We start from the raw sequence: 21,664 nt of genomic DNA on the forward strand, positions 1-21,664 counted from the left end.
CAATCATTCATTATCACAGAATTGCCATTATTTATTATCACTGAAAATCAATCATCATCACCACACAACGTTTTATACAAGACCAAGCTTGTATACGTTTCCATGTAATCTATGCTCGTCTAGTCGAACTGACAAAAGTACTTAAATGTGTAGGGGAAATTGAAGTGACCTACAGTAATGATACCCGTTAGCCTGACGAGCTAGGGCGCGTCTAGATTTCTAGGCTCTTGCCACTGGCACTGAGCACAAGCGCACCTATCAAGCCACATCAAGTCACTTATTAAGTCATACACCCAAGTCATCAAGTCATGGTGAGGGTTCAGGGTCAGTGATTTTCTCATTTTGAAAAACAGATTGTGTGAGTGCGACCATAACCATTAACAGTTGAATTTAGACTGATTGTAGAAATTATTTGACTATGCTAAAGATGAAGGATAGGCTATACCCCTCATTACATTTCTGAAGCCAAATAATCAGATTATTCTTGGAAAAATTATAACATCTTAGATTTATAGTCTCATTTTGTGAGTTATTCTTGTTGGCACAACCAGACACAAGAAATGTCATTAAGAGTTTCAAATTAAAAGTATCTTCATAAAACCTATCAAAGCATTTCAATTATTTATGAATTAGGACATGTTTTGGCGATGCTAAATCTTTAATTTGGTGGTCCTGATCATGCAAATTACCTTTCAAGCCACCCAAGACTTTTCATCTCGTGTTCAGGTTCGGTTCTCACTGTCAGTGACATCACATGTATGGCCAATCTGGGGTGATACCACTCACTTCCGGTCCGGCCTCCTGCAGTTAAACAAATATAATTTGTTCGCCTCTGTTGCAATTAACTCAATCCGATCCACCACGGGCTTGTTTTAACAATATTTTTTGGCGCGTTTGGTCTCAAGATTGCAGGTGGTTCTCCTTTAGTGTTCGTAAACTCCAGTGCATGCAGCTGCACTAGGTATGTAGTTAACCTAGTTTAACCTGCTAGCATTAGCTAGAACGAACAGCAGCAGTACTGCTTACAGTAACGTTCACGTTATCAACATTAGCACGAACTGAAGAACGTTTGGTTGGTTTAAACGGTAAGAATACACCTTAAACAATTTGTTAACCATACATATTACACCGCATCCGTTGTTTATGTATGTGTTGGTTCGTATTGCCATTTTCTTGTTGACATGCCTGCTGCTGCTGACATGTGCATTTGTTTTGATCCCTCAAACACGCTGTGCTAACGAAGACCGCGACCTTATTCAACTAGTATAGCATTACTTGACTGTGGTCGAAATTCTCAGCCTCAAGTTTATTTTGAATCAGTTGTTTGGGTGTTGGCATAAAAAAAGACCATGGGTAGCCTAAACCTAGCCTTAAAGCATTGCTAATCGGATGCTGCCATAGGAGTTCAGCTAGCCGTTGAGGAAATTACAAATTGCACATAACTGCAATATTTGTGTCATCACACCAGCAATTGATGGATGATTAGAGGAGCTTAAATTTCACCTTGTGAATTGCTTTGATTGCTTATCAGGAGCATGGCCGAGATGGAGGACGATTTGCCTGATGGTATGCCCAGAATAGGGCCTGATGATGACGAGGATTCTGAGAGAGATGAAGATGAGAGAGACTGGGTGGTGTGGGATGAGGAAGAAGAGGAGGAGGTGGTGGTAGACTCTGATACACACTTGTCAAAGGTGGACACTCCTCCAGAGCGCAGTGGTCACATCGCTGTCGTTGATGGAAACTTCATGTATGTGTGGGGAGGATACAAGGTATGCTTCCAAGTAAGGCTTAAACATCAAGGTTTGCCACTATTTCTTTATGGGAACATCTTGATTTTTTTTTTTCTCTTTTACTCAGTTGAATAATTTAACTCGCCTAATTGATTTGCAGTAGTTGTATTTCAGTTAATGCTCGATATTGAAAAATTCTCTAAAAAATTGTTCCCCTCAATCAGAATGCAGAGGCTATGGGGCTGTTTGAACTGTATCTGCCCAGGAGTGAAATGTGGATTTACAGCATGGAAACTGAAAGATGGTAATTATTTTGTATTATGCTGTTCAGATTTTATGATGGGTTTCATTGGCCTGAAGTGTGTAATTTCTTTGAGTGTCATTTAATGCTGGTTTCTCTGCAGGAAAATGCAGGAAACCGAGGGTGAGTTGCCAGCCTCCATGTCTGGCAGCTGTGGTGTATGTGTTGATGGCGTTCTCTATCTGTTTGGAGGACACCATACCAATGGAAACACCAACCTAGTAAGTCATACTTAAATACAGAAACCATTTGTATTGCATCTTTCATTTGAGAATAAAAATATTCTCTGACTATTGCCCTTCTATGCTTTTATTCGCTATTTTGCTTTTGTTTATGTAAAGTACATTGAATGACCTCTGTGTATGAAATGCGCTATATAAATAAACTTGACTTGACTTGTAGTCATACAAAAGTGGGATATTTAATTAAACCAACCATTGAGTAACCAAAAGCATACGATTGTACTGGTAATATTATCTATGACCTTATCCCAGTTATTGGCTTATCTTACCTGTGTGACCTGTAGGATCATGTGGTTAGCTAGATGGTAAGCGGTGGTTGTTGTGACTGTGCCTCTGCTATGCTGCCCCCTGCCCCTCAGGTGTATCGTCTTCCTCTGAGGTCTCCTGTGCTGCGCTGGGAGAAGGTGGCTAATCTCAAAGGCCTGGCCCCCACCTGCAAAGACAAATTGGGCTGCTGGGTGTACAAGAACAGGTGAGGGACAGAGTAAAATACTCAACTGTTAAGTCAAGTTCATGGTAAGTATTTACCCACAAGTCCAATATGGCCGTTTCAAAATCACAGTGGTCAGGGTTTAGTAGTCCTCTTATTGTAGAATGTCACCATTATGAAGTTGAGAATCAGTCTTGTGAATTCTTTTCTGTTTACTTTTTTGGTGTATGTTTCAATCAACAGCTTGGTGTATTTCGGTGGCTATGGCTACTTCGCACAAGAGGGTCATAGAGGGACCTTTGAATTTGATGAGACTTCTATCATTATGGTGAGTTGTTAAATGTATTAGCAGTTGGGACAAAAGGGCATTGTACATATGAACTTTGGTGTGATATTTATTTATGTATGTCTTTTTGTCATAGGGCAATCATATAGCACGTGGCTGGAACAACCATATCCACATTCTGGATTTGGAAACATTGACATGGAGCCAGCCAGTCACAAAGGTGGGCCCAGTTGTATGTTATAAAGTCAAACCAGTCACACAATCATTACCTGGTCAGTCATGTCCTTGTTCACAACCATTTGCGGGTCCCTTTACTTACTCTTCTATTTACATGCATTGTGTAAATAATCTATAGGAGTGAATAATTTATGACCGACCTTCCTTATCTCTCCCATTGTTTAGGGTAATTCGCCATCTCCGAGGGCAGCTCATGCCTGTGCAACTGTCGGCAATAGAGGATACGTGTTTGGGGGTCGATATATGGTGAGTTGATGAAGTTGTTAAAACATGTTTCTTTATCCTTTAAAGCAAAACATATCCCAGAAGACCATTTATGTTATTGTGTGAACAGTTTTCTTTTGACCTAGTCTTTTGTCTGGGGTGGCTTTTTCTGTGTAATGAAGGTGCATATACTTTTGTGTGTTTAAAATCCTTCACAATCATGGAAGATTACCCATTTAAGTCCACTGAAGTATAAAGGAACATTAGTTAACAGTGAGTCATTTGTCTAGTAATAGACTGTTGTCCCATTTTGATGACTTTCCCAAAGTCATATTTGTTGTGCTTGAATTGTGTACTGACTATCTGTGGTCTTCACCCAGAATTACCGCTTGAATGACCTGTATTACATCAATTTGGACACTTGGGAATGGAGCGAGATGTAAGTTTATTTAAGCAGAAAATGAAAATGAGAAAATGTTCTGCTTACACACTCACACAGAAACAAGGAAAATGAGAAATATACTCCCTATATAATGCTTAGTGTTCAATCAGTATTTAAGATGACCTTAAACAGCAACAGCTCTTGTTATTGTCAGTACTCACGATTTCCATAGGTTAGCACCATCTCCACCTGCATTGGTGTGTACTGAGCTAGTATTCCTGTTTTCCTAGGTCTGTGCCCCAGAATGGTCCGGTAGGCCGTTCCTGGCATTCCTTCACACCGGTGTCCCAAGACCACATATTCCTGTTTGGTGGGTTCACCACTAACAGACAGACACTGAGTAAGTATGGATGCAGTAACAGTATAGTTATGCTTTTACAGAATCCTGTGAGTAAATGTAATTAATTGACATGTCAATGTAAATGTCTTTCTCACAGAATAACAGCTCTTCAGATTTTTTAACGTAGCTCTGAAATTTTGTCCACAGGTGATGCCTGGTTGTACTGCATCAGCAAGAATGAATGGAAGTCCTTCAAGCACAAGCATTCAGAGAACCCAAGGTACTAAGGCCCTGTACATTTCAACAGCTGATGGCTTGCAAACCTGGAAAATGAAAACAGACTCTCAGCTGCAGGCTAATGTGTTACATTTTGTAATGTCTGTCTGTTCTCAATTACTATTTCAGTTACAATGGAAAAATCTAACAGCTGTTAGGTTGAAGCATTAATGCTTGACCTGCAAGTGTAGTTTGGTAGTGCACCTTAAGGGCCTGTGGGCTCTCTGGTTGCAATGGAGGAGGATGATGTGGTGTGTCTCTCCCTGGTGCAGGCTCTGGCATACGACGTGTTATGGCCCAGAGGGAGAAGTGTTTGTGTTTGGAGGCTGTGCCAATAATCTCCTGTCCCGTGAGCGAGCCGTAAGTATCCATACCCTCCAAAATGGAATGAGCTCTTCAGTGTCCAGTCCTATTGTGCACTTAACTAGTAAACTGTATAATGAAAAATTGTTTTGCATGTTACATCCTTAGCCAACAAAAAGTGTTTGCGCAAAATCATTAAGTGGTACGTGTATAAGCAACTATTTGAAGAATTCACTTTTTTGGGGGACGAGGGTTTAAAGGCTCTAAGCGAGTGATGTCCCTCCCCTCCCTCTTGTGCAATTGAAACTCTTCTAAACGATTGTCTCGTCGGTGACTAGCTGGAACAGTTTGTTGTTTTTATGGTCCAGGCAAGGCCGTTTTTGGAGCCTGGACTGTCCAAAGAGACCATGTGTTTTTTTTTTTTTTGTGTGTATTCAGAGCATAGGCAGCTAGCGGATGGTGAGGTGATGTTTGCTGTATGTGACAAATTTTCTTTAGCTTAGAAACGGCGTAACATCACTTAGGGCCCTATCATGACAAAGCGCATCGTCACTCGTCAAAAGCTCATTCAAATTTAGTAGGATGTCCAGTCCACATTGGGAGGGGTTCGTTATCAAACGTCGAGTGCATGGTGCAACAAGGTGTTCCTAGGTTTTTTAATCAGTCATATGGGTGTGTTTGGGGCATAACATCATTTAAACCAATGAGAATGACATCCGTCATTCCCTTTAACGGCGCAAAGCGCGATGTCAAATAAATGCATCGGTATTTTGACATTCTACGGCGCATTTGAAGGAGGCTGCTTGTGAGACCATATGGAATATCATTTCACTGAACCATGCTTTACTAAAACCTAGCATAGCCTTCACGCATTTGCACTCGTCTATTATTTGAACTCATTGGCAAAGTGAAACTAACTTCACCAAGGTGTCAGTCAACGACAAGACAGTTATATGTAGTTACTTTCACTATTGACTGACAATGGGTTACCATCGAAAAACATAGGCTGAAAAAAGCAACACTTTTTTTTCTCAACACAAATACAAATATTGCTCAAATGACTAAACAAAACAACATTCATCCTTCAGAGGAGAGGAATTGCTTATATCTCGTGACAGTGCGTCTTCAGCTGTGCTCCATACGTGTCTCTCGCCTCTCCCCTAATCACTTTCAACCGTCATTACCAATTTGCAAATGATGGTGAATAACTACTAATGATGGTGTACAGTATTTCGTAATATCTTTATTCTAATTATGTTTCCCATTGTAATCGTGCAATTTGTAATGTTTTGCATGGACGTGCGCTGGTGTGCGTTCATGAATGATCGAAGGATGGTGCGTGCACCTGCCAATATGACTGTTGACAATGCACTCTTAAAATAACATATAAACAACTCGCCATAGACTTCTGACCAGGTGTACAATAGCGATTTTTAGACAATGCGCCAGGCCACTCCCTAAGTTGTTGCCACACCCCTGGGCGCATTGTTTAAAACATAAACATTGTTTAAACTTTGCGCGGATGGGGGGGGACGAGTTTTACGCCATCCGCCAGGGTGTAAAATACAGCCCTTAAAGCTTAAAGCGCCTTTTAAGTAGAACTTGTTTCCTGGACCGAAGCCTTGGCATTGCTAAATGTTGTAAATGCCACCTTTTCCCCCTGAGAGTATTCCACCCTGTCTAGAGTTGCTCTTGCTCCTATGTGAACCTAATGGTGGTGTTGAGTGCTAAGGTAAATTACATGACTGAGTTTACCTATGAATTACCCAGGAAATAAATAATTGAATGTACAACAAGCAGTCGGACTGTCAAACAGAATCATGTTACTGTTTTGAATGTGCCTTTGCCCTCGGTCTGAATTGACCTGGCAGCAGTACCCCTTGATGATATCATTATCTTAACAGGCCCACAGCAATGAACTACTGGTGTTCAATGTCCAGCCCAAGACATTGTCGAGGTGAGTGAAGTCTCTGAACTCTGTTGTTGTAGACTGACCCACATTCTTGACCTGTTGTTCCATCAAATCAAATTACTGATAAAACAAGCCATTTAATCAATACGGCAACTGGTTGCCTCAGCCTTAGTCCATTATTTTTTCATGTCAGGACAGGTAGATCTGATTGTCACAAATAACAAAGTGTGTGAAAACAAATGTGGTCTTTGGTCCTCTCACATCATGTAACATTTTGTCCTTCAGGGCACCTCGGGTCAATCAAACAAAGAACCCCTGCATTCATTTCCACATCATTTTTTACAAAATCATCTTAGCATGTCTGAGTAACAACAGTAATGAGCTGATCATACTTCATATCACTTGCAGTCACTTATAATATCACTTGTAACTCTGTATCCTAAGACTGTGAATGATTTGCTGCTCCACAGGTTGTGCATGGAGGCAGCTGTACAGCACAGAGATCAGCTGGAGACCATCTGGGACTACCTGCCCAAGCATCTGCTGAACAGCCTCAAACAGAGGATGAGCAGCGTCAACACCATGGGCTCCTAAACAGAGCAGGCCACTGACACTCTTGGATGTATGGTATTTGTGTGTGTGTGTGTGTGTGTGTGTGTGTGTGTGTGTGTGTGTGTCTACTGCCGCAGTCTTGCCCCTAGAGGCTGGAGAAATTACTTGGTTGCCTGCGAGTAAGCATTGTTTGTTATCAGAGGGCAGGACACGATGACAATTCAAGTCACAGCGGTAGAACACGTCAAAACAAAAGGTTGTGATAGGAGGGATTTGTACCCATGTCCACTTGCCTCGAGTCCCTTTTATTTTGAAGCAGAAAGATGCCAGTTTTGTGAGGATGGCTGAGTTGCTTTTCTTTTTGAATGCATAGTTTTATTGTGTACATATGTCAAAATATATTTATATATATTTTTGTTCTTGTGGACTTGCTCTGTGCTGCGTGTGTATTCTGAAGGTGTGCAGACCTATGTTTGCAAAGAAAATGCTGTGTGTGTCTGTGTGTGTGTGTGTGTGTGTGTTTGTATGTGTGTGTTTTTTCTGCTTCTTTTCTTTCTGCTGTGATTTCATGTATGTCTGCTTCACTTGGTTTTATGAACACTCAAAAAATGTAATGGTCAGGACTTCGTGCAAACAGTGTACTGTAGCAGTTTGATCAAATTTGAACACAAAACAACTATTCTGTCGTTTGATTTGCACAAAATATTTCCAGAAACATTTTTTTTAAAATTAAGATGTCTAGACATTTAGTTTTAAATCCTTTAAATTGGAATGGAGAGAAAATAAACGTAACCAAAGGATAGTGATCAAACTTTGTCTGAAGTTTTTGCAATTAAAATTCTATCTTTACTTCACACAAATATGCAAATAAAGGCAAAAGAAATATATTCATATCCTCACACTGCAGTAAGATGACAATGATATTACACAATTGTGTTGGTGAAGCAGCCGCCCCTAATACAGTCCTGAGGTCCTCAATCTCAACAAAATGTCCACTCTTTCCACGAGCAGTCATGAGCATGGATTAGGTTTTATATCCATACCAGGCAGTAAGGGTAAAATTCATAGCTTCTGTCTGTCTTTCCCGAGCATGTTACTGTATGTACAGATCAGCCATCAAATTCTTTGGTCCAGGCCAGACACCCAGCAGGCTCATTTCTTCTTGGCTGCCAATATGTTTGGAGCTGAGACCTTCACTTTGCCCGGCATGTTGCGGGACAGGTCTGTGTCCTGCAGAGCAGACAGAAAACAAAATGGGATACACACATCACATATCACAGAGAGCATGTGCAGGCCTATTAAAGGAACCATATGTAAGAAATGCATTTCAATTAATCATAAAATGGCCCTGATATGTTACTAGACATTAAGAAATCATGTTCATTTCAAATACTTATATCACTGACAACAGTAGTCCGGCCAGGATATTGTCATTTAAAATGTGAAGTTGCAGCCCTCAACTGATGTTGATGTTGTCATGTTGTGTTTTGGCCGGATGCGCCACCCTCCACCTATCTACTAATCACGAAGTCAGTAGTGTTTCGGCATCCAGATCCGGTTGCCAGCTCTGCCAGTCAGGGGGGAGGGGATACACCGCTCTACAGTAATTTGAAAGTGATTGCAGTACCAGTTTTGGCCACAATCTTACATACGGTTCCTTTAACCATGTCCTTTCACAGCCTTTTTTTGCTATGACGTATTTGTGCTGAAAACTGTTTTCATTGATTCCATTCCACTGTCTACTTTCTCTTGGCTATAAATATGCATCTTGGATCTGTAAGTATTTCTCATCTTCACTGGGCAGTGAAAGGAGTCAAACATATGAGGGATGGTAGTACCAGAAACCGTCAGTTACAAATATTTTCACTAAATCTGAGATCAAATACCACTGAACAAAGACAACAAAACTGCGCTAGTAACCTTAGTTGTGTGGTCAGTGTAGCTCTAAACATTTGCTGTGACTGAACAAAGGTGCGCAGACAGCTGTTACCTTCACACTACGGAAGAGGTCTTTCTCTCGAGTCGTGGCCTCCTTGGCACGCATGAAGCTTAATACTGCTGTCCGGGCCGCTGTCACAGAAATGCAAAGGTCAGTACTATTCTGGAAGTAAGTCTAGTTAAACTTTTAAGGACACAAACATGATTTTTAAAGTACCTTTCCCTTTCTTCTGTGCACCAGGGGTCAGCTTCACCTTGTGCCTATGAGACAAAACCCCAAACAATACACAGGATTAGTTTAGCCATCAACCAGATTTCCTCATCTTTACGGAGCAGTTGAATCCTGTATCTTTAAGACAAAGCTGGCAGATAAGAGGGGAAAAAACATGGTGTCTGAAGGTGACTGACTGAGAAGAGTTCGTTAGCATAGCGAAGAATAGCACTGTGAATTAGGCTAGCTACAAGTCAACAGTAGTTAGACACTGTAAGCAGAGAGGTACCAAGGTCAGGGTTCCCACTCTAGCCAAATGTAAAATTTCATGACTTTTCCTTGACAAAAATCTTAAATTTCAGGAGCAAGCAATAATTAAAGTGAAGGAAAAGATATAAACACCAATGCTGCGTGGAAAAATATTTGTATTAATGTTTTTTTTTTCAGCAAGTAAATTTTAAACTGCTACAACAAAATTCCCTGATTGCGCCAAAAATGATATGTCTGGAATAATGGAAGTAAAGTAATAATGGAAGTAAACTGGAGTAAAATTCAATGATATTTCCGATAATCCATGACCTGCCCTGCTACTGTAGGTGTTAAACATTGAAAGAACTGCTCAAGAAATAATTCCATCTTTCCCCTGGTTCTCTTAAATGATGTTCAGCACGTACTTGTAGCTGGAGAGGGACGTATAAGGTGCACACACAGGCACTGCAAAGAGGAGCACGTCTTCAGGGTGGGGTTGGCCACTGAGAGAGGTCAACAGGTTCTCCGCCTCCTGAGGTATTGAAAGGAGAGCCCTTGTTCATTTAGCTTACAACTTAATACAGAGACTGATGCTATCATGAAAACAGCATTTTCACTGATGATCAAACAATAACCACACCTCAGCCCCTGGGTTATCTTGGTCCAAATCATCTGCTTCCTATTTGAAGAAAGAAGAAACAAGGGAGTTAACTGCCAATGTATTTGAAAGGTCATTCACAGAAATGATCCAACATAACTAAACTAAACCAAGCAAACACAAACATTAGCGGCCAGCACCTTGTCATCTTGTTCTGGGGCAGCCCCTTCTCCCCCTGCCTGGGCGTCCTCTGTGGCTGGCCGCTCCGGCCTCTTCACAGCGCCCTCTTGTGGCCGGGGGTTCTGGGGCCCTTTCTGGGGCCCCTTCTTCATGGGCTCCTCTTTTCCTTTCCCCTTCTTGCCCTTCTTCACTTTCTCCTCTTTATTCGAGCCTGCAGACTACAAGGCATGAAGGACAAACATTTATTTTATTTAGCATTTATTTATTCATTGATTTCATTTGCATTCAGCACGTTCTGTTGTTGTATCTTGTACGTTCTGTTGTATCAAAAAATGTCATCATAGATTTGAGCACTTTCTCTCATCTTTTATGTAAGACAGCCTTGTGTATTACAAGGTCCACTCCATTCCTTTTTAGACCAAATGAGGGCAAAAATCTTACGTAGTCAGAACTGTTTTGTTTCCTTCAGCCTCACTCAATACAAACATCTGGGCATGTTAATCAAGAGGTTACCTGTCCATCTGGGCATGTTAATCAAGAGGTTACCTGTCCATCTGGGTATGTTAATCAAGTGGTTACCTGTCCATCTGGGCATGTTAATCAAGAGGTTACCTGTCCATCTGGGTATGTTAATCAAGTCCATCTCTCTTACCCAGAGCAGAACTACAGCCAACAGGTTCAAGGCACTGAACCATTACACATCTCACTACAAAATTTCTCGCATTTTCTCTTGCCAATATATTTAATTGTTTACTTTCTTCGATATGTGAGTATACATTTTACTATCCTGATATCGCATTCTTACCCCTAGCAGTTTCATCATCAGTTCTCGGTCCTCTTCATCCTGGTCTTTGTATTTATCCTTGATCTTCTTCATCTTGTTCTGGGAACACAAAAAGCACAGATATCGACTTTAATATATCTTTATCCCAACGCAGATATTAATCAGTCCACATTTAAATGCGATACCGTTCCACAAGCCCAGATATGAGACCTTCAGATGAAGCAACATGTCGGGTGTATTTGACGGTCACCTTCTGGCCTCTCTTCAGCAGTGGCTGTGTGGGCGCTCCACCCTTGCTGCTGCTGTTGTTCTGGCTGCTCTCCGGCTCTTTCTTGGTCTCTGGCTCGTCTTGGTCATCGGCGTCATCATGCTTCGGCTTCTTCTTCATCTCCCTTCAAAAAGCAGACATGCATCCATACATCCAGATATGCATTAGCTTGGGGATCCAGTGGATGTGTTAGAAAGATCAACTTTTGAACTGCAGCGGGTGTGATTCCCATCCTTACCTCCTCTGCTTGGCAGTCAAGTGTTTCCTAGCCTGTCCATCGGCATCCACCTGCACAATAGTGTTTGAGTTAAAGAACAGTCTGAGCAAAAAAGACGACTTATTTCAGTGCTGACCATAAACTGACATTTTTACCTGGTTAGAGACCTCCTGTTTAAAGCCAGCAGCTTGAGCCACTCTGGAGGGGGGAAAAGATAAAGATAAATAATTACTGCCTGGCCCTTGATAATACCTTGGTTAAAAGTTAATATAGTGTAAGACCACATTGGATCAATAAAATTCTGAATAATTCTACAAGCGAATTTTGCATCAGACGATGCTGTCCGCACCTCCTGTTGGAATGTAAGTGGGAGAGGGAGATGGTCGTGTCGGGGAAAGCAACATCCGCACTTTCGTCTTCACTCTTAACTTCTGTCTCCATCTTCTGCTCTGCCATCGCCTTTGGTTGGCCCTCATCCAGAACGTCCTCAGGTTCCTCGACCAGTGGTTCTAGATCTTTGCTTTCTTCTTCCTCCTCTTCCTCCTCCTCCTCCTCTTCACCTGCTGTTGTTTTTGAGTCGGTCTGGTCTGGTGTCTCTCCTTCTGGCCTGCTCTCTCTACTGCACTGTTCCTCTCCATTTGCCTCCCCTTCATTCCCACTGTCTTCTCCTGACATGGCAAATAAAATAAACATAGAATTAAACACCTTGCAACACTGATCCTAAAGACACACACACACACAACTTAACCACCCCACCCCCCTCTAACAATCATAGAAAAGACTATATTAACTAAGGTTTATACATTGATTTTGCAACACTTCTTCAGCTATGAGGTTAATACACAGGGGCGGGCTATATATGGAAATGGATTTATTTTCTTTATTCTTCTTTATGATTAAAGCACGATCTGATTGTGATTCATTGGGCACTGCGGTTAATACATGGTTTTGTTTTTAGTTTGCATAAAACACTGCCCTGCAGTCTATACACAGTGCAGCTAATACATAGGAAATGACTGTGTGTGCCTATACATGAATACATGAGTGGTCATGAGAGAACTGAGCTTGTAAACATGTGTACACGAATGGTGTCGTACCCAGTAACTCCTCGCCCTCCTCCAGCAGCTCTGCAGTGCTGGTGGCCACATCTTCCATTTCCTCTTCGTGAGTCTTTACCTTCCTCTCACCCTTGTGCCTAAGTACACTCTCATCATCTACCTGCACACACACACACACACCAAAAGGCATCACTTGCAAATTATGTGTAAATGCTGAACAATAGTATTTACATTGATTTCTACCAATATATTTCACAACGTGACATTCATAGAAAAAGCTGAATTAAGGAATAAGAAGATGTACCTTGAAGAGGAAGCCAAAGCCCATTATAAGGTAAGATGGAGGCAGGAAGTTTTTCTTTCCTGCATAACAATTCGTGTAATTCAATTTTTAGTTATGCAAAAGAGGTGAGTAATGTTTATTCATCCATTATACAATCACTGCCATTCTCTCAGGTGTATTGACATGTAATGCATGTACTATCATTTAGAGCCTATATTAAAGCGATGGTTCAGAGTAATTTCACCCTAGGGTTCTTTGCACCATGACCCCGTAAACAGGTCTTACAGGCTTTTCCCAAATCACGGAAGAAATGTTGACGCAGCGGTATAGTAGCAGATAATCAGGCAAGTCTTATTTAAATAAACTCCTGGTGCACTTACAAACTTTCTAATGCCTCGTTATTGGACTAAAGGTCGTAGTTGTACTACTGCAGAAGTTTCGTACCATTCCGGGCATTATTAGTGGGGTAATTTACGAGATAAAAGTTGGTTCCATCACGACTGCAGAACGTCATTAGTTTCTGACAGCGCTACTCGACCAGGGTTCGACCAAGGGAAAAAAGGTTCTGGGAGGGTGTTTGGCTCGGGGTCATGGTGCAAAGGACCCTAGGGTGAAATTACTCCGAACCATCGCTTTAAGGCATGTAATGAAGTTAATTGAAGGTGTAATATGATGCCTTGTACCTCTGATCATGAAACTTCCTGTGGTGAGATACTCTCCAGTCGGTGCAGTCTTTGATACCTGGTGCGAGAGAAAGGGACCCATAGCTGACATGAACATAGCTGACAGGGGCACAGATAACCATCTGTGCCCCTAACTAAAGCACCCTCAGCAAGTACACTTCAAATTATATGCAACCTTGTTTTCAATGCTGCACAAAGGCACCTGTACACTCAGTACACCATATTGCCTTTCCCAACAATCCCAATGTCCATATAGATGCTAGCTCCTCTGGGAACAACCAATAATAGCACTCCTGACAGATTGCTGCAGATATTGGTGAGCTAAGCAGGACACCAGAGAGCCCCCTCCCTGTCGGATGATAAAGCCATTCTGCTACATTTATGTATCTGTTCATTTCGAAAGGTCAATGCACAGTAGAATTACCATGCCAGATTATCGCCCAAAGGTACATTTATATTTATATTCCCTTGGCAGACATTTCAGTTTCATCAGTCTTTTTCAGTTCACTTCATGTACATGAGAACAATGTCACCTAATACCCAAATGTTCTCTGGCTAGAAGACTAACACAATATTGACAATTTTTACATTACATTACATTTGGCTGACGCATTTTTAGCCAAAGCGACTAACAGCATGGTAAACAGTTTAAGCTTTTTAAAGCAATTCTCTCAACAATTCTACGACAATTTAAAAAAGGTAGAGTACAATAGGAATAAGTGCATCAGTGAGTGCTGTTTTTAAACAGTCAAGTGTCAGTTCTAGTCAGGTGGTAAGTGCTAGGATCAGCAATTTAAATATTGACGGCTTGACTTGTAAACTATTGTGAGCTGCGAATGTGTTCAGATGGGGTGTGGGAAGGGACTCACCTGATGGTGGTGGACCCACCAAGCACTGGTGACGACCTTGGCATCCCAGGCGGCACTGTAGCACACCGCCATGGTGCCCGCCTCTGTGAGCGTGCGTGGGGGAACGGGCACACCTGTCAGAAAGAGTAGTTAGTGCTGCTCAAAGTTCTCATCGTGGATTAAAAAGTCAGTCATCTGTGACAATAATGACTGAGAGAGTACCAACACACAGACTGACTGTGATTCTGACTTCTGAAAACAATGACACACATAAACATTCATGGGACACTGACACCAAGAAACATATGTACTGCCTGCAGCATTCTGTCTGCTTAGTATCTTTGGTTCCAGATCACAAATAAAGAATTATCATGATCAACACAGTATTAAAAGTCTATATTAAAAGAGCGCTATCTGGACTTTGGAAGTTATGTTACCTGAGGGATTCTTGATGACACAGCTGGTGGCTCCGTGTAGGTCAGCGTGGACGTAGATGTCCCCTGAGGAGAAGAGTATTTCTATTTACACTCTATCTCTGTCATCACGCCAGGGGGGATACAATTGCACACACACACACACACGTACCTGCTCTCAGATATCGTTTGACGATCATCTCGTTCTGTTGTTGATCTCTACCAGCAATGATGAGGTAGTTCTCTGAGCTGATGAACCACAGGAACTTCTCAAACCTAAAAGAACATGACAGAGCACAGCATCAATGTATCCACCATCACTACCTAAAGCATAACAACAGTGGCATTCTGACAGGAATATTGACCCTGGATGGTGCACAATGTAACATCTCACCAATACACCTTCCGAGCCTTCTGAATGTTGGTAACAGTTTGAACTTCCTTGAGGGTCTGTTTTGTCTTTTTTTCAGCAGACTTGAAAGCCTACATAGAGACAGAAATGATGAATACAACAGCTCAGTATATAGACTTTTGGGCTCCATTGTCTGGTAAAACAGCCAGGATCTGAAGAACAACTGTGTCACCTTCTGCGCAGCCTCCACTGTCTTCTGTTCCTTTTTTGCAGCACTGCGCTTGTGGTCATAATACCTGGGGAGATATTTAAAAAAAAAAACACATTAAAAACATTACAATAAATTAAAAACAGCAAGGACAAAAACAAAGGTGGAGCATATGGTCACAAAAATAATACATAGAGAACGGCCGATCACAGGGAACAGTCTTTCATCATTTTATTGTAACGATGCAATGACAAAGCCAGTAGTATTCATTAGTATCAACTAATGCAAATTAGCTCGTCCAGTTAGATGACAGCAAATACTCGGGTGGATTTGTAATGTCTTGTTTTGCAAACTCAATTAAAAATAACAATACACCAAACTCACTTATTTGTGTTGGTATACTGTATGTAAAGAGGCTGAGGCTTTCTTACTCACTTTTTAGCATTGGCATATGCAGAGAGGCTGAGGTCCACGTCCACCAGCATGGGCTTGTTCTTCTGCAGTTTGCCCCTCTGTTCTTTGTCCTTCTTCTTGTTCTTCTTCCCCTTCTGCGTCTCAGTTTTCTCCACTACCTCCTCTTCCTCCACTTCCTCATCCTCTGGGCCGACGTATGGGTTCCTACTCAACATACATAGACTTTATCAGTCTCTAAACTCCCCCAAAATAATTACCTACCGATTACATGATGATCCAACTGATCTATTGTTAAAACAAAGTCATTACTGTATGTGAATCCCTTGAACAGTTTGGAGTTTTCTGTTGTTTTATCATGATTTTATCATCACCAGTTTTTAAATATGAACTCTCAGGTGTGTATATTTATCAAATACATGGACTTGTTTAGAGGAAATTGCGTGAGAAGCCAAAAAAATCATGAAACTTGGAACTAATGTATGTACATAAGCACGTGAACCCCCAGCTGCATTGGTAAAGTCAAGTAGGTAATTGATTAATGTAAAACATATTTTGGGTGCTGAAATAATCAAAAAAGCATACTAATCAAACAGACTTCCTTTGTAAATACATTTTACAACAGGACAATGACCCTATAAGCATTCAAGCAAAATGACCAAGGAATGGCTTAAGATAAAGAGAACTCATACTCTGGATTGGCCTATTCAAAGTCCAAACCTCAATTCAATAGAAATGTTTTGGCTAGATCTGAAGCGGGCAGTACATGCCAGTTGACTCTCCAACCTCTCTCAACTGGCTGAGTTCTGCAAAGAGGAGTAGGCAAAAATCCGCAGAACCAGATGTGAGACACTGGTTAATGGATCCAGAAGATGTTTACTTGAAGTAGTGGTTGCAAAAGGAGGTGCTGCAAGAAACTACATGGGTTTATACTTCTGCAAAAGTCATATTTTCAGTTTTTGTGAACTAAACCACTTGTGCTAAATATATAATGTAACTATATAAAAAATGTTGTTTCTGTCTATTATTTGGAAGGTCAGCTTTACAAATTGGGGTTTGGATGTGCATTACATCAGGTTATTCAGATTTTTTTGAAAAAACAACTGACCATGTCTGAGGGTTCACAAGCTTTCAAGCAGCACTGTATGTAATTACTGTGTAATATGAAATGGTGTGTCTGTAGCTTAACTAGTACAAGGCCCTAACATAAGGAACATCAGTTCAGTCCCAAGGAAGGATACATAATAGTACTCAAAACACATTATATTTTTCTAAGGATGAAAGCATCTTGCAGGTGAGTAAGCATACATGTAATATCCAATTTACTGTAATGTTTACTTGAACTGTAGGATTTATTTCCACCAAATTCCAGACAGGCATCTTGAAAGTGCTGTACTGTGTATGCGGGATGCTTACTTGAGCAGCATGGTGATGTGATTGGTCTGCAGCTTCAGCTCCTTGATGGCGCAGGCCACGGGATCGCCGGCCGCTTGCGCCTCCTTCACAATGAGGCCGATCTCGGCCCAGTCCACCTGATTGGCCAGAGCGCTCCGAACCACCTGCAGCGCTCGCTCCACCATGGGCAGGTTCATCTCCACCAGCTCACCCTTCAGCCGGTCCACCTCCTACCATACAAGACACAACACCACACACGGTGGGGGTTAATGGGGTAATCATTAACAAATCATTAAACAATCATTGTCAAACTGACAAGCAATTCAGACAATCAAGTGATTTCACTAACTGATTTCTTATACAGACATGCAACATCAATTTAGGTTTAGACAAAAAAAACAGACACCTTATACTTATGGATCAACCAACAAAATGGTAAAAGCAAATTTGAATAAAATAAATAAACAAATAACCAATATGCTGTTTGTGCCCATTTCATGAAAATGACTTATGTCTCTGTTTTAAATGAGTGTCATATGATCACCATTGTTACATAAAAACTGACACATGCAAGAAGTGTTTACTTGAGCTTGATGCAAGGCTTCCAGACGATTTTCATGGTCTCTTTTAACGTTTTCCAATTTCTTCATAGCCTGTTTCTCCTGATGCAAGGCTTTCAGATCAATCTTTTGGCTCTCCATCTTTGAAAAGAACTCATCAACCGCCTGGTGAAAAAGGAACAGTAAGGCTGTTTAGAAACGGCAAAGAATCAATGCCCAAAATGATTGAAGAGAAACTAAATGAAGTTAATCACCTTATCAAAAGAATCAAACTCAACATGGGGATTTTTTGCATTTTGGGCGAACAAAAAAGGGTGGAATTCTTCATACCTGAAGAATAAAACAACAAAAGATGTCCATAAAATGACACCAATGATAATTTATATCATCCTGATATAAGAAACATCTCACAATTTTACTACATTTCAAGAATGCTATAATTAACTGGGCACAACCACAAATTCAGATCAGTTATAAACACAACACTATGACTGACAAAATTCAAAAGATTTTTAAAAAGTTCATACGTCAGCAGTTCTTCAGCTGGCTTATCTGGACCTAAACTTGGTTTCTTCTCACATTTTTGAATAATGTAGCCCTGTTGTTAAACACAAAGGAGAGATATTATTTAATTAATTGGTTAATTAGAATGGCAATTAGAAAAGGAAATACGAGTGCTTATTAATTATTTCTCACCTTTCCGCTGAAGGTGGCAGTTTTCTCCATGTACTCCTCTGCCATTTTCAGTGCTTCCAGGATCTTAGGAACATCTGTAGAAAATCAATGCATTATACCACCAAAACAACATCTTCAAATGTATCTTACAAGTCTTTATAAAGTAGCAGAGTCATTTAAGGAGGGCCTAATCAAACTACACTATACCAAATGTATATTAAAAAATGCTTCACTCAGCTAAGCCCTAACCCCATCCCAAGCCCTTGATTGTTTACCAGCATCCCATAACAAGCACATGCCATATACCAAATGACATAATTTACCTCGTGTGACATCAAACTGGTTGTCTACTTTCATGAGGCCCGAGAGTCCAACCTCCATTAGACAGTGCTCAATTAGCGTGGCTCCATACGCTACAGTGACAAATAGGGATTATACATAATACCACATAACAGGCAACTTAGCCATATGCAGTCACAATACATCTTTAAACACAGTGACAAATAGGGATTATACATAATACCACATAACAGGCAACTTAGCCATATGCAGTCACAATATATCTTTAAACACAGTATTTCAAGGTATGTTGTCCCCCTTTAGTTGCCCTGTATGCAAAACACTGTCAAATTAAAAGTTAATATTTTCCTATGCGTTATAATATTTGATCTATTACTAAAAATATATTGGAATAGGGGAGTAACGATACAGTCAACTCAGACTCAACGATACAGTCAACATATTTCAAGACAAGATTTAACACTCATGGTTCAATACTCACAATACAGCCAATTCAACAAAGTAAGAACGAAATCAAGCTAGGATGTCAAACTTATTTAATCGTTCTTTGAGGAAAATGCATGTAAACAATGTCTTCACATTCTGTCTTCTACAACTTCTGAACTCTTTAAGCTGCTACAACAATGCTCGGTTAAAAGTTTTCTTGTGTATTTTAGGCCTAGGAGAATAACATATTTTGTAACCGACATTTGCCGTGATATACCACGGTGCATTGTGTGTTTGTTTTGTCATTTCTTTAATCGCGGTCAACAGTGCATTGTTAGAGTAAGGGACTGGATGAAGTATGTGGGATAAATTAATATGCTTTACTTACGAAGGTGAGGATTAAGCACTCTTTTGACTTGATCTCCATTTGGAGCTTTGGAGAGAATGTCTGTTAGCCTGGAATTTAATAAACATTTAGAAAACATTTAGAGAATTGTGTATTAACTTCATAGAGACATTTCCCTTGAGTTAAAAGTAAGATTTGCAAGATGACCTCACAGAAACATTTCCTTTTGGTTGAAGGTGAAGGAGTTTTTAAAGTTAATAAGGGAAACAGGCCTCATCACCACCATACCTCTCCAGACTAATGAGTGGCTCAGAGGGCTTGGCGTTCTCCACTGGGTATCTCTCCCTTACTGCGATCTTCACATCCTCCTCCCCCTCTCCCTCAGCAGTGCGGAACCGCAACAGGTTCAGGATGGTGTACTCGTGATCAGCCAGGATGATGTTACCCTGACACAAAACACAGAATTGAACCGGGTGTTTAGTGGGCTTCAATATCACAGTCCCATCACCAATTTGAAGTCCAGGGGACAAATTCGCCTTATTCACCCAGCGGCCAGAACGAAACTACAGGGTACACTTGCCATTACACCTCAGTGCAGCAGATGGTGGTAATGCACTCCGTTTGCAAACTGCCAAAAAAAAGCTCACTGAAAAAGAAGAAGGGTTCACTGGCCTGTTCTTCTTCTTCAGGGAGTTTTCTTGGCAGTTTGCAAACGGACTGCATTACCTCCCCATCTGCTGGACTTAGGTGTAACGGCAAGTGTACCCTGTAGCCTCGCTCTGGCCGCCGGGTGAATAAGGCGAATATGGGCAATTTATAGTCCAGGCAACAAGTGTCACTCGTCAAAATATGATGTAAAAGCGACACAATTTCTGTCTGCTGGGGAGTCCCCTAATGACTGTGATGGTGGGTGGAAAAATAATGTGTTTAAGACATATCCATCCACACTACAAGGAGATAAATTGGGCTATTAAATCAATTTCACCAATGAAAAGAATAAAACCAGGAAGAATGGAGAAATCCTCCAGTGTTGGAATGCACAATCAAAGGTTCTCACCCTATCATAAAGCTCCACTATCAGGTGGTAAGCAGCTTCGTCTGATCCGAACTGGAAGTCCACAATCCTGTCAATCCCCAGCTGCTTGACTGACACCAACCTTCTGGATTTTAAATGTTTCCGGCACTAGGAAACAGGCATGAGAGTCAATGAGGTCTATGGATACAAAGCGTGAGGAAATGTTCTTCTACTTCTTCAGAATTTCTGAAAAACATGTATAGATTCATTTATATTCACATTCTTACTTTCATGGCAAACCCCGATGGCATATTATTTTTAGGCCACTCGAACTCCGTGGAGTGGATTCGGATTCCAGACTCAATCAGCAGCACAGCTTTAGTGTCAGGTCTGAAACATGAACGCAGACACATTAACGTTCATCCTCACACTGGTTTCTAAAGGCTATTAAGACCATATCATCTTCAGTTCGTGAGTTGTGAACTGTTGTGGTGTCGTATCTAGATGGAAGGGTCACACAGTGACATATCAGCACTTACTTTTGCAGTCGAATGAGATATGTCTTGTTGTCGATGTCATAGACATTGTACACTCTCATCCCAATGTAGCTAACACGGTACAGAGATAGGAGAAAGCTGTTAGGGCAGTGCTGTCTTTTGAGACATATAGTGATGACGTAAACATATGGATACAGTTGAATACCACGCAATTACCCATGTAATAAGATGCATTAGATCCATATCAGGAGAGGTTTATTTGCTTCAAATTCAATGTTTCATGAACTAGTAGGCCAAAGTTAGTGACTAGCATTAGTTTAACATACTACATCAAGCAAGCTGGGAAGCCTCCCACCTGACAATACGAACAGTATTAGAGCACTTACTTGGCATTGATTTCAGCAATGACTGCCCTAATATCCACTGTATTGAATCTGGTCTTCATTTTGTCAGGTGTTCTTTTAACTCCAATGTAAATCAAAACATTTGCACGCTGAACTACAGTCACATAGTTCTGCACATTAGCAACATGGCACAACTGCGCATGCGGA

At 41.0% G+C, this 21,664-nt stretch overlaps 2 protein-coding genes across 3 annotated transcripts; one reads left to right on the forward strand and one right to left on the reverse strand.

Annotated features, from left to right (window-relative positions):
- The first annotated feature begins 772 nt into the window (after positions 1–772).
- On the forward strand, positions 773–8,009 carry klhdc2 (kelch domain containing 2). 2 transcript variants are annotated; one of them, XM_042072301.1, is made up of 14 exons: positions 773–1,085; positions 1,532–1,784; positions 1,958–2,037; positions 2,138–2,255; positions 2,636–2,748; positions 2,950–3,034; positions 3,129–3,212; positions 3,395–3,475; positions 3,814–3,872; positions 4,106–4,215; positions 4,363–4,435; positions 4,704–4,791; positions 6,639–6,691; positions 7,117–8,009. In XM_042072301.1, the coding sequence occupies exons 2-14, from the start codon at positions 1,536–1,538 to the stop codon at positions 7,238–7,240; spliced, it is 1,317 nt and encodes a 438-aa protein (XP_041928235.1). In that variant the 5' UTR covers positions 773–1,085; positions 1,532–1,535; the 3' UTR covers positions 7,241–8,009. The 2 variants fall into 2 exon arrangements, with proteins under 2 accessions (XP_041928235.1, XP_041928236.1); XM_042072302.1 differs by having other exon boundaries at positions 1,532–1,772.
- A 12-nt stretch (positions 8,010–8,021) lies between these two features.
- LOC121693109 (nuclear export mediator factor NEMF-like) lies at positions 8,022–21,664 on the reverse strand. The gene is made up of 32 exons (XM_042072300.1): positions 21,500–21,664; positions 21,156–21,224; positions 20,904–21,006; positions 20,659–20,784; positions 19,890–20,047; positions 19,644–19,711; positions 18,853–18,942; positions 18,551–18,624; positions 18,382–18,452; positions 18,109–18,184; positions 17,879–18,019; positions 17,316–17,524; positions 15,924–16,106; positions 15,513–15,576; positions 15,323–15,411; positions 15,101–15,204; positions 14,953–15,015; positions 14,537–14,649; positions 13,668–13,725; positions 13,006–13,064; positions 12,741–12,861; positions 11,993–12,311; positions 11,799–11,841; positions 11,665–11,714; positions 11,409–11,550; positions 11,180–11,257; positions 10,395–10,592; positions 10,237–10,275; positions 10,022–10,128; positions 9,354–9,397; positions 9,189–9,268; positions 8,022–8,428 (listed from the first exon to the last, which is right to left on the reverse strand). The coding sequence occupies exons 1-32, from the start codon at positions 21,556–21,558 to the stop codon at positions 8,351–8,353; spliced, it is 3,276 nt and encodes a 1,091-aa protein (XP_041928234.1). The 5' UTR covers positions 21,559–21,664; the 3' UTR covers positions 8,022–8,350.

Source organism: Alosa sapidissima, chromosome 19 (assembly GCF_018492685.1).
Source record: "Alosa sapidissima isolate fAloSap1 chromosome 19, fAloSap1.pri, whole genome shotgun sequence".
Classification (NCBI taxonomy): Eukaryota; Metazoa; Chordata; class Actinopteri; order Clupeiformes; family Clupeidae; genus Alosa; species Alosa sapidissima.